At 38.8% G+C, this 13,959-nt stretch overlaps 1 protein-coding gene across 8 annotated transcripts in view; it reads right to left on the bottom strand.

The window, feature by feature from the left end:
* The window catches only part of CRLF1 (cytokine receptor like factor 1), a 217,563-nt gene that overhangs the window by 32,720 nt on the left and 170,884 nt on the right, over positions 1-13,959 (bottom strand). For all 8 annotated transcript variants that reach the window (XM_088468997.1, XM_088468999.1, XM_088468998.1 and 5 more), the window contains 2 exons: positions 7,187-7,316; positions 2,615-2,784 (listed from right to left, as the gene is read on the bottom strand). In XM_088468997.1, the coding sequence (XP_088325123.1) occupies positions 2,615-2,784; positions 7,187-7,316 (300 nt within the window). The remainder of the gene's footprint in view (positions 1-2,614; positions 2,785-7,186; positions 7,317-13,959) is intronic.

Here is a 13,959-nt window from a genome sequence, read left to right as displayed (position 1 = left end):
GACTGAGCTTCGAAACACTGCAGTGCACTTCCTGGTCATATGACGCATCCAAGGAGTTCATCAGTGCTCAAGGCACGTCTCCCATACTCAGAGGCATGCCTCTATTAGCTCTCTCTCTGTGCAGTAAACTGCCCATGGTGTGGCCCTGCCCCCAACTCTGCAAGCAGTGTCTGACTACACAGAAGCGACGCGGAGCTGTTGCTACCTCATCTCTCATATCTCTGCAGTGCCAGGGAACGCCACAAAGCCTGTGAATGTTTACTATAAAAATTATTAAATAAAAAGATGTTTATAAGTTATAAATATCTCCTTTGTATTATTCTAATCATTTTTATTTTAAATCTCAGGAGTATGACAGTTAAGGCTCTGAGCGGCAAGCTTTTATGCACAGTCCTCTTACCTCTCATGTCACCTAGTGTAAATATTCTGCCAGACAAGATACCTGTGCAAGATGGCTTGCATGTTGCCTGATATATTCACTTTTCTAAGTTTAGTTCCCATGTCCTTGACGTACTAACAAATACTACTTGGACATGGGCCCTTCAACCCCTCATTTAGTGATCCCCTTTTTATCATTGATAGTAAATCATGTACTGTAATCACTGGTGGAGCAAAACCACATTGTATTCATGCTCAACTAGTATTATTGTTAGATTTCTCTATATAAACTTATGACCAATCACAATAATGTAATAATAGTTGCTACGGCATTTGACTCAGTGGCTCAGGTTGACAGGAAATTTTGGTGGCAGCATCTTAATCAAGCATTTCAATCTATGGGCCTCATTCAGACCCACTCGCAAGCGGCTGTCCGCTCGCAAGTGGGTCGATGGTGTGCACTGCGCATGCGCACAACGGAGGGAGCTCCGTCGTGCACATGCACCAGACGCGACGAGCGAAGGACTTTCCTTCACTCGTTGTGTCTGATCAAAGGGGGCGTGCTGTCGATGTTGATTGACAGCACGCCCCCTTTGGTGGGCGTGCCGGGAGCGTGCCTGCCAGACGGAGGCGTTCCCAAGGGAACGCCTACCGTCAGAAGCCGGCCCCACTGACATCACTAGTGATGTCAGTGGGAGTGATTTTGGCTCTGATAGAGCCAAAATCACTACAGGGCTTGTGGTCGAAAAACCCGACCACAGGCTTCTGGTCGCACTGGCGATGGTCGCGATGGCCAAGACCATCGCGACCATCATCCTGCACGCTCGTATGTGCTGTGGGTGGTGACCCACAGCTATACGAGCGTCCAGGAGGACACTCCATTGTTATGGAGGACGGCCCTCATTCAGAGCGAGCGCTCTACTCAGAGCGTCCGGCTCTGAATGAGGGCCTATGACTCTCAGTATACACAACTCATGAGCCTTGTTAGGATTGTCCACCATCCCTTTTTAATTTAACAAAAAATGGAGTTGATGGCCAATATCATACAAATTCTCCTCTTGTCTGGTTTTATGGTACAGTATTTAGGAATGATACATTGATTTATTTAGCCAAGCAAGAACCCAACCCTAGGGCTACCCTTGAGATTATCAATCTATTTGGCTCTTTTTCAGGTCTAAAGATAAATTGTTAATAATATCTACTTGCTTGGAGATCCTGGAGTGAACCCCTGTCACCACAGCTTTCCTTAAGGCTTCTAATGATGTACAAGAAAATTTTTGCTCTTCTTAACCAGCTATTTTTCAAATATTTAAGTCTCCACCATTCATCTATCATGGAGCTCCATAATCTCTCTGCATCAGCGGCCCTATTCTCCTTTGAGTCAGAATCTTATTGGTGAACTTGTTTTACACAGTAAATGATTATTACGCTTTAATTTACATCTTTACCCTTAATAACAAATTAACTTAGTATATTACACTTCACTTTTTCAGTTGTTAACAGATTTTCTCTCCACCTTAGGCCAGAAACTTTAGGGACATTACAAATAAATTAACAGATTTTAGTAGTGGTAAAGACACTTATACTGTAAATACATGTCTTGCAATACACGGTTAAAATAATAAATTACTTTTTGATAAATTTGTAAATGTAATTTGTTTATCGATAAAAAAAATTAACTATTTATATAAAGTAGGGATGTGCAGGCTCGGATAGGTTCGAGTTTGCACGTGGAGTTCGGATTTTTCCCTCCAAAAAAACGGAACTCAGAACGAGGCAAAACGTCATCTTACATGGACGAACATCATCATTCCTGGTCTTTGAATGATGATGTTCGTCCATGTAAGATGACGTTTTGCCTCGTTCTGAGTTCCGTTTTTTTGGAGGGAAAAATCCGAACTCCACGTGCAAACTCGAACCTATCCGAGCCTGCACATCCCTAATATAAAGTAGTAATGATTTTAATAGAGAACAGGAGAAACAGATATTACTCCCAATGGTATGATTTTGCCATCGACATGTAACATTTGCTTTGGTTAATGATAGCAAGATCACAAACCATAACAGGTAAATGATATACAGAAGCCATTAGGAACATAGCAAACATTCCTTCAACCTCTCAAATGTGAAAGTCAATGACTATTGATTTAAATCATTAAAAAAAGGGTGTGCATCAATAGTATTTGCATACTAATTATTTTTTCAGACCATAGTCATGTGCTTTAATGTATCTTACCCACATCAAGAATGTCCAGGGTTATTATGTCAGATGTTGTGGATCCCAGTCTGTTTGAAGCTTCCACCCAAATTTCATAGGGTGTAAAAAGGGCAAGGTCCTTAGGGATGTGGCAGGAATACTGTCCCACGGTATGATATTCTACACAAGTATTATCTCTGCCATACCACCTGGAAAATATACAAGTCATCTATTACTTCTCATTTTGTACAATTTTCAAATCTATATTTAATGCACTGCTGAATAACTGAGTATAATTGAGAACTTTTATTTAATTAATTCTAAAAACATACATCATTTTTATTAAACAAATGTGTCCCAATATACCTAGCATCTTTATGCCATACGGCACAAGGGTAAACGTGAGGAATAATATTGTGCCTAAGACAGGTTAAAGCCCAAGGTTGGAGGAGCAGTGTGTCTTTATGATTTATAATGAACTCCCTTTCTTCGCGGTGACTTTAATTTTTAATTGAATACAGCCTATAAGGTTTCTAGGGGCGTGTTTTTATGTCTTACATTAGTGCCTGTTCCTGGTTAACAGTCTCTTTTACTTCTGGAAATCCCTACCTATTATCCCTTTTTGATGGTCTTGATGTTTCTTGTTGTGAAGGAAAGAAGGATGGGTGCGCTGTCCTTTAGTTGATTATAGGCCATGCTTTTCAGGAGAGTTAAACTCCAATGATTGATACTGTATGCAGGCATGTTTTTGTTTTGTTATGTTATCCGTTCTTTTTGTCCATCACCATACAAACTTTATTTATTAATCCATTCAAGAAAATTTAATTAGATAATGTCAAATAAAATTTTACCATAATTCAATCCCAACTCCTGTTCTTTGGTGTCTTTATTTGTAGATAAGTATTTAGAGTTATAAAAAGAGTTTATGAAATGCACCATCAAATGCAGTGTTCAAATACAGGCTGGATAAAATGTTCTCCGAATGACAATTATACCATATTATGCGTACCGTCATAAAAAGATTTAAAAGATGTCATCGAATTCATCTTGGCTCTGGTATCTTCCATGATGCCGTAGTTCTCTCCTTATACTCCTAAGCACTGATATCCAGCAATGTATAAGAAAAAAAAACGATACAATAGTATAGTATGCTTAAATCTGTAGTGAGGACAGTGAGGGACGTGGGGTATAGAACTTTTAAATTCGTGCAGTTGTGCAAAAGATACATATGAGCGCAAGAGATCCAGTTACTTAAGATCATGTAACTCCATTGGATGGTCCACTATTAGTTTGTTTAAGTAGTTTCATGTGGAAAGATAATTAGCCACATAATTCAGTATTTTTTATTTTAAAAAAAAACAGAAAAGTATTTGATTAAATTAATCTCATACACTAAGTGGTCAATCCTATTAGGTGTGAATTGTGAGGTACGAGTTGCTGTTTCCTATTCGAATTCGCATAGCGAATTCATTTTGCAATCCAATTAGCAACTCGCACTGAACCAGTCAAAATGAATCCATATCGTCCAATCGCACCTCCGAGTGTGAGAGATTTTTATTTTATGGTTAAAATGTCGGCACTTTGTACTGAAGCCATTGCATACCCCCCCCCCCCTACCTAATGACTAATTAGGCAATTGGAAGTTTCTAAATAGCTTAATTAGTACAATAATTACATGTTGGAGGTAAATGAAATTGTCTTCTAATTTCCCCAAAATCAACTTTTTCATTAGTTTAGGCACCTCAAATTTAAGTGCAATATTTTTTTAATTGATAAATGTTTTTTATATTTTTTTTACATTTTGCAAAGTTCCCTTTTTAAGTACCCCAAAATCATCTTTTTTCCTACTTTATTGCATTTTTTTAAAAAAAAGCACAAATTAGCCATATGACACCATTTAAAAACCTACAGTACTTTCCTGAAGCCCACAAACAGCCTTCTATATGGTCCTGCTGACGAAATTATCTCCCCACTTTTTCATGCACTTCTCTCACATCATATTTGGCAGTCAATTTGCAAACCCTTGCTGCGAGTACCGCGAATAGGCATTTTTAATTGGATCGGAGAATTCTCAGGTGCACGCATTCGTGTAAAGTCTGCGAGATTCATGAACATACATGCTACTCGCAATTCACACCTAATTGGGTTGACCCCTAAAAATGTACAGTAAAAACAACAATAAAGGCTTATCTGTAATTTCAATGCAAATCATGCACGATACTGCATACACAGAGATTTGATTGGTGCAGCAGGCTGGCCCAACGCGTTTCATCCTTTAGGACTTCCTGCTGCACCACTCCTAATCAAATATTTTTTTACACAAATGCATGTATTTAAAGCTTTATAGCCCACATCACTCCTCATTACAGTTCTAAGCATACTATATTATTGTTTTTTCTTATACAATGCTGGATATCTTTGCATTGGCATATAAGGAGCGAACTACGGCATCATGGAACATACTAGAGCTAAGATTAATTAAACTTTATATTCTGGTACGCATAATATTGTATAGCTGTCATGTGGAGAACATATTATCCAGCCTGTATTTGAACACTGCACTTGAATGCACCTTTTAGAAACCTCTATTTATACTTGATTGAACCGACCTTAATGATAATTTAAAGTAGGGAGTGCTATTTATTGTGAGACTTGGATCTTTGCACCTAAAACTTGATTACTGGAACACTAAGGGCCCCATTTAACAATGTACATTATTAACAGCAGCATATTTCATTTAGTATCGCAGTGATACTAACGAATATGCCTATCAGCATTACCTCCAGTGAGGTCTGGCGAGGTCCAGCGACTATCCGCCTACTCAGCGGCATCTTCAGCTCTGTTGCTGGCAGCCTAGGTTTCTGTGTCATGTGCATGACACTTTCACCCAATGGGAACCAGACACTTTCACCCAATGGGGACCAGACAATACCTGGATGGCTTAGCTGAAACTGGATACGCTGCTGCCAGGTCCAACTAAAGATGGTGTAAGCGATACAGTGGCAAACAGCGTTAATCTTGGATTACCAGCGCTGTTTGTTAAATATTGAAAGGAGGATATAACCCTTTTAGCGAGTGCTAAAGGGATTATGCATCGTTCATAAATGAGTCCCAAAGTGTTGCTTTTCACAGTCATATGCTTGTTATCACTCATTACTAATCTTAAATGGTGATCCAACCAATCAACTCCTAACAGTCACTTAAGGGGTCTATTTACTAAGCAGTGTTAGGAGGCAGAGTGAAAAGTGATAAGAAAGTGATAAGGTGCCAGCCAATCAGCTCCCAACTGTTATCTCACAGGCTGTGTTCGAAAAATGACAGTTGGGAGCTGATTGGCTGGCACCTTATCACTTTCTTATCACTTTCTACTCTGTCTCCTAACACTGCTTACTAAATAGACCCCACAGCCTGTAAAGTGACAGGAGCTGATTGGTTGGAGCACTATTTAAGATTAATAACGAGTAATAACAAGCTTGTCACTCATTATTCAATGGGGCCCTAAGGGGGTCTATTTACTAAGCAGTGTTAGGAGACAGAGTGAAAAGTGATATGAAAGTGATAAGGTGCCAGCCAATCAGCTCCCAACTGTTATCTCACAGGCTGTGTTTGAAAAATGACAGTTGGGAGCTGATTGACTGGCACCTTATCACTTTCTTATCACTTTCTACTCTGTCTCCTAACACTGCTTACTAAATAGACCCCACAGCCTGTAAAGTGACAGGAGCTGATTGGTTGGAGCACTATTTAAGATTAATAACGAGTAATAACAAGCTTGTCACTCATTATTCAATGGGGCCCTAAGGGGGTCTATTTACTAAGCAGTGTTAGGAGACAGAGTGAAAAGTGATATGAAAGTGATAAGGTGCCAGCCAATCAGCTCCCAACTGTTATCTCACAGGCTGTGTTTGAAAAATGACAGTTGGGAGCTGATTGACTGGCACCTTATCACTTTCTACTCTGTCTCCTAACACTGCTTACTAAATAGACCCCACAGCCTGTAAAGTGACAGGAGCTGATTGGTTGGAGCACTATTTAAGATTAATAACGAGTAATAACAAGCTTGTCACTCATTATTCAATGGGGCCCTAAGGGGGTCTATTTACTAAGCAGTGTTAGGAGACAGAGTGAAAAGTGATATGAAAGTGATAAGGTGCTAGCCAATCAGCTCCCAACTGTTATCTCACAGGCTGTGTTTGAAAAATGACAGTTGGGAGCCGATTGACTGGCACCTTATCACTTTCTTATCAGTTTTCACTCTGCCTCCTAACACTGCTTAGTAAATACACCTAAGAGTCTTGAAGGTAAACTGTGGCTATCAACCAACATATTCAGAGCATGAACGGTTTTCCTCGGAAAAGGGGAACACAAACATAAACGAAAGTGGTGAAACTAGAACTTTTCTCAGAAAAATGGTCTGTTCAGCTGCAAAAGCTGATTTGTGCTCAATTTCAACTTAATAAATCTTACCGCTACTTAATAAACTACAAAGCAGTAGGTCTGAGATCTAATTCAGAGAGTTACATAAACAGGATACATTTTCCACCTGGTCATCAATACACTGTTTAAAAGTTTTTTAATATAAAAAAATGACCATTTTGTACACAGTGATACCTGAGTTTGTATTTCAAAGTGTAGTTAGTGTGTAGGTAGGTCTCTCCTTCACTCCCAGGAACCCATTTGCAGGTTAAATCTTTCATGTTCTTTGACCAGCATGTAATATTGGTTGGTTTTTCCGGTGGCACTAAACCAAAGTAATAAAAAGTGCTACATGTTAGAAAGCAAAACTTTTTTTTTTTCAGAAAAACTGTATTATTTTGATTTCAAAGCATAGTATTCTCATATGACTTGTTTTCTTATTTTAACTAGGGTAGGCAAGCTTTGTCTGAGGCAGACAAATGCAGCTGTCTCTGAAGCAGACTATGTGAATGTTACTTTTATGGTCTTTAATAACTTTTGAATTGTTGTATTCTCTTATATTGGTCGAAGTGGCAATATTTGTGCCTTATTATAAACACTACACTAATACTAATGGCTATGTTGCTATGTTAAAGTGTTGTTGTACAGTATCTGATTCTGCTTTATGTTAAAGAATACACTGGAGCTGTAACACAAATGCAACATCTTCATAAATATAGTATATTGAATATTATTACATAAGAAAAGTTTAAGAAAAGGGTGGCTGAAACTTACGGGAACTCAACAATAATTTTATAAACGTTATACATGCACACATCATCTGCCACTGAGAAATATTAGTGGAATATGTATATTACAGTTTTTATAATTGCACAGAATTCTGCCTGTCTTTCTGGGATCCTAGTCTGCCTAATGATTGCTTAAGGCAATTGAATGGTTTCTTAGTGTTTCATTCTGTGGAACAAAATCTGCTTTTAATGGATTTGCAATGTCTATATTGTCAGTATATCTAGACACAGCCAACTTGAGACTTGTTTTAACTTATACTAAACTCAATGGTGAAATTACTTCTTCCATTCCCTGCTCATTTAAAATATTTCTAGTTAGTTAAACTTTCCATAAGTAAACCTGGCCACACATCTAAAGATTTTCTGTCCAACCAGCCAACTATTTGATTGGTTGGAATGAAAATCTGGTAAGGTATGTCAGCAAATGACAATCGTCAATTTGCTCCCAAACGCCGGAAAATGGACAAAAACTGTTGTTTGAACAAATTGTTTAGATCAAACATTTAACAAACTTGTCTGACGACCATTTTCATCTGTTTTCTGGCATTTAGGAGCAAATTGCTGATCATCATTTACTCCCATACGTCATCCAGATTTTCATTCCAACCAATCAACTAGTTGGCTGGTTGGACAGATAATCTTTAGATGTGTGGCCAGCTTAAGTTGCAAAAAAAACAATTTAATGGAAAATACTTCTAATGGTCAATGTTTATTCAATTAACCAAACTCAGTCATGAATTGCTACTAACATTTTTCAGCATGAGGTGGGAAATAATAGATTACTTTTCAATTATATTATTATTATTATATTATTTCCTATGAACAAATTAAGCCATTCTGTTGCCCACAATTTGCATAACTATTTAATTATTATTACATAACATTAAGAAGGATTAAAGTGAACTCTGCTAAACTGAATTGTCCTGTCCACCCTCAGCTAATAATCAATGGATAGCTGACCAATGGTGATATCAACAGATTTATACCTCAATAATAATAATAATAATAATAATAATATAGTATAATAAACAAAAAGTAAAACATCTTATAATACTGTCCATTCAGATCATGTAGTATGTATTTTGTAAAACATTAAAACTAGTTTAGTTTGTTTAATAGATATTAAATATGTATTGGAACACTTGGTTCAATCAATAATATCAGAACTCTGCTAGCCATTGTGAATCCTCTAAAACCCCTAACAATTTAAGGGAGGAACACCAGATCTAGTGGCTCATGGCACCTACCAGGTAGGGCAAGTTCCCAATAGACTGAAATATAGCCATGGGAACTTGAACAGTGAGGACAGAGGAATACATATGCTATAAGCTGCATGTCAACAATCTGCCAAGCACCAGGGGTAGTTTTGGACAGAAATGTATTAAACAATGGAAGCTATCTTTTCTATAGTCTCCACCAAGGTAGCCCCAGGTAAAAATAAAAATAAATGTAATGACAAGCACTGAAAAAGCCATGACTTGTTGGAAAATCTGAGCCCATCAACCTAGGAAATAAGAAAGTTTATTTTGCTAAAATAAAATAAAACACATCTGACATACAGACACATTCCTCAGAATGAAATAATCTAACATATTACGTATGGATGTGTGATGAAAGGTTTTCTTGTGTCCTGTGGTTTTTCTAATGGTTGTAGAATGAGTTCTAATCTCCTGTCATAGCATTCTGACAAAATGGTATTTTTGCACGGTATATAGTTTGATCCATGTGGATAAAGAAAGTTGTACACAGCAAGAGGTGATTTCACACTACCGCTTGTCCTCATACAAGGGTTCATTACTTGTTCAGCATTGCAACATATCAATAAAGATATCTTAAACACGATTGGAATATTCCCCAGATCGTAAGTGCAGCAGAGAGTGAGATCTGTAATCTGTTTTTTATTTCTTCTAATATGTTTTCAGAGGTTAACTACTTTTTTTTTACTGCTTTCTATAAACAAATAGATAGAAAGATTGGCAGAGAGATACTGTAGACAAACAGACAGACCAGTAGTTAAGCTGGTTACACACTTGTCAATATATCGTTCGTTCAATGTACATATTTTGCGAGTGCATCGGCGGTTGTGTACACCAGATATGTTCACAGACATATCAAGTCGGCCGTGCAGCACAGCAAATGCCAATATATGTGAAAGATATATCGGTGCATCTGGCTTTGTGTAAACGCGACCCGTCGACCACCCGTACACCGGCTGCAGAAACCGCCGGCATTGACATCACCACTGCGTGGGCAAATTTAAATACCCATGCAGTGTACTTGGGTTCTCTCTGCAATGAGGGCCTGATTCAGACCCGCTCGCGAGCACTGAGCGCTCGCAAGCGGGTCGATGGTGCCCAAGTGCGCATGCGCACGACGGAGGCGGCTCCGTCGTGCGCATGCGTGAGACCCGAATAAGGACGGCCAAGCCGTCGTTAAGGGTCTCGCACCAAAGGGGGCGTGCTGTCGATTGTGATTGACAGCACGCCCACTTTGGTAGGTGTGCCGGGTGCGTGGCTGCCCAGACGGAGGCGTTCCCATGGGATCGCCTACCGTCTGGGTCCGGCCCCACTGACATCACTAGTGATGTCAGTGGGAGTGCTTTTGGCTCTGATAGAGCCTAAAGCACTCCTGGGCTTGCGGCAGCGAGACCCTACCGCAGGGTCTCGTCACAAGTCCGATGGTCGCGATGGTCTTGACCATCGCGACCATCATTTTGGCCGCTCGCTATAGCTGTGAGTGGTCACCCACAGCTATGCGAGCGGCCAGGAGGCCGCTCCAAAAAGGAGCAGGGACGGCCCTGATTCAGAGCGAGCGCTCTGTCAGTGCGTCCGGCTCTGAATCAGGGCCTGAGTCCGTAAAGTACACAAGTGTCATACACTCATTATTATTATCAATCATGGTAATGTCTAGTCCCCTTAACGGAGAGGACCCTGACGTCATCAGACAGTGTGGCGTTATCAACAAGTGTCCAGCGTCGTTTCCAGTGTCCAGCATCATTCCCATTTATTCTAGGTGCACATAGGGGGGTAAATAACCTTGTGGTGAGCGTAGCGAGCCACCGAGCCCGCGAGGGGACAACTTTCCTATTTAGGTTGGGACAACTTTCGGTACTTGTGTACGTAAAGTACTCAAGTACCATTTAGAAAATTCATTGGGTTCTCTCTGCAATGAGTCTGTAAAATACACAAGTACCCCATGCAGTAGTGATGTCAGGCCAGACATATAGAGCGGCCGATTGGTAAGTATGTATAGCTTACATATCGGTTGCTTGGACGGTTAATTACAATGCGAACCAATCCGTCATTTAAGTGTGTACCCAGCATAAGTGTATTTCTACATTTTGTGCACTGTAAAGCATGTATTATTATTATGGGTAAACATATCCAAGTTATGGTCAATGAGCATCTGACAATGCAATTTGATTTGTGGTTTTTAAGCATGTGCAATTGTAAAAGTAGGGTTTGGACGCTTCAATTGAAAAACAAATGGTTTCATAGTTTAAATACTGTATGTTCATTAGGTCATTTACACAAACTTCAAGAATTTTGCCTAAATATGTAATCTTGATGCACATGTGAAGGGGCTCTATGTTTACTGATGTTTTACATCATGTACTCAATAAGCAGGGTATGTGCGTGAGTGTTTTGTGTGCTCTCACATTGTGTACTTTTACTCCCCCAGGGCTAGATTAACTCTAACTTGGCACAAATAGGTATTATGTCAGATTTCTGGAATATACATCTGGTATGTGGCCTGTGTACAATTATTATTCATAATTTTATTACTATAGCATCTATTTATATTGTAATAAGTAATATATATGTGGCATAGGGTCTGCTAGTAGATTACTCTATTTTATTATAGAGTGGGGTGGTTCCGTTAACATGATTAAATATATACTCTTGCAATAAATATGTTATAAAAGCTACCCAGCCTTGGGGTTTATTGATACTGGCGATTATATGCCCAGTGGTACATTCATATGTACCGTAATGTAATTACAGTATGTTAGTTTGTAATAGTTTACAATATCTCACCCTGCAGGAAAGTGTTGAGTAAATGAAGCTGGTACTTTATGTTATCAAATAAGCCATGTATAATTTTTAATGCCAACATATGTTTTATCAGTATACTGTATAGTATATAGTTTAAGCAATGTTATGCATACATTAAATACAGGGGTGTTTTAAGACAAGAGGGGGCATGGGCAAATTACATGAGAACCCTCCACCCTGAAAAGATGGCATTAGCGCATGCGCAAGAGAAAACAAAGATTCTGGCACTTGATAATCTTCAAAGCACGTGCCGAATTTCTGTCAATATTGTTGGAAATATGGAGATCACCGGATGAATTGCATGGGCAGTGGCCAGGTAAGTAGATGGAATGAAATCAGGGTGTGCAGTGCTAGCCCCTCTTGGCTCACACACACCTTGCACACATCATACACTGATTAAATAATTGTAGCTACCTGACAAAAACAGCTGTAATACACTGTTAGGTATATTTATGAGTTAGAATCCCTATAACCAGCAAAAACAGTTGTTTCTGCAAGATATAAAATAGGACTTCTTTAACTTCTCACAAGCTGTTATAAAGTTAACACCGGCTATAGAACTGGGAATGGAATAAGCAATAGCACTAAAACCCTGGCCATCAATTAGATTGCCTATTTACCATATATTGCATCAGTACATCATCATGCACGGCCTAAATCATCCTTCTGTTATTGCCATGTCAGGAGAAAAATCAATGAAAAATTCTTTGTTATTTAAATAAAGCATTTTTTTAATTCTGAATTTTTTTAGATGTTTTTATTTTATTTTATATCTATTGTTTGTTTGTTTTTTTCTCACTTAGTAGAACTAAAAGCAGAAACCAGATGTATCACAGGGGCAGCTGAGTATCATTTAGCTTTTCAGCAAGATTTTATGGATAAATCATGGCGATATGTGATTTTCTGCCATTACAAGAAGCAGTGAAAGAAAACCATCCCTGTTTATAGTATATCAGTTTATGGGGGAGCCGGATCCCATGGCTTAGTAACAATCAGTGCAGGGTCGGTGCCGTCTAATGGGTGCCACCAGGTGTGCACGCCTATGTCTATTTGTCATTTCCATTTGGATTATTGCAGGAAAGTAGATTGCGCTGGAATTTTAAAGGGGTACACAACAGAGAGAGGTTGAATTTAAATCAATTTTATATTTATTAATAATAGTCAAAGCGTTATTCTCTTTAATGTATTTGACAGTTCATTACTTCATTACATTACATTAAAAGCATGGTGGCACAGTGGTTAGAATTGCTGCCTGAAAATGCTTGGTCATGGGTTTGACTCTAAAAAGTGTGCTACATGTGTAGTGTTGTACATCCTCCATGTGTTTGCAATTGCTTCCTCCAAGTAGCTATCCTAAATACAAGTAGGTTAATTGCTTTCAAATGCAAATGGGGCCATGTTTGGAAGGGAATTTAGAGTATGAGCTACAACAGGGCAATAAGTGATGATGTGAATGACATAACCTCTGTACAGTACTGCATAATGCAATTGATGCTATACAATACCTTCCAACCATCCCATTTTTGGCAAAACAGCCCTGATATTAGGGCACCGTTCCGCCGTTCCATCTGCAGGCCGCAGTACCTGGCAGACTCTCGCACCACTGCTCTTCTTAGCAGATGAGCGGCAAATAGATGCTGCTAACACTGTGAAGATGCCTCTCAGTGCTAGCATTAGGTATAAATATACACGTGTATATGTATAACAGTAGTGTAGATATCATGCTGCGCTCTTACTTTTGGTATATCACTATAAGGACTTGGAGGTTGACATGTACCTTTAAACCCATTGAACTTTTTGTGCATATAGACACCACGTTTATATTCTTTTAATATGCTGTATATGTAGGTATTATGCATGTTCTATGAATGATTTTGGAATCTGCATTTTACCTTTATAAGATTAGTAAAAGTCATATCTCTTTTATTGGTTGTCATAACTTATTGTTGGTTGAATATAGTAGATTGAATTCTCACTAAATCAATACTCACCTCACTTTAAGTATAAAAACATCACCAAAAGGAAGAGCGCAGCCCGAAATCTACACTATTGTTTGTTATATGTAATAGGTTGGTCACCTACACGTGCAGCTGCTCTCCTAAACAAAACAAAAGCAACTCAGAGC

This window comes from Taudactylus pleione, unplaced genomic scaffold, assembly GCF_031769625.1.
Source record: "Taudactylus pleione unplaced genomic scaffold, aTauple2 ptg000087l, whole genome shotgun sequence".
NCBI classification, from domain to species: Eukaryota; Metazoa; Chordata; class Amphibia; order Anura; family Myobatrachidae; genus Taudactylus; species Taudactylus pleione.
This window is presented reverse-complemented; position numbering and strand designations above follow the sequence as displayed.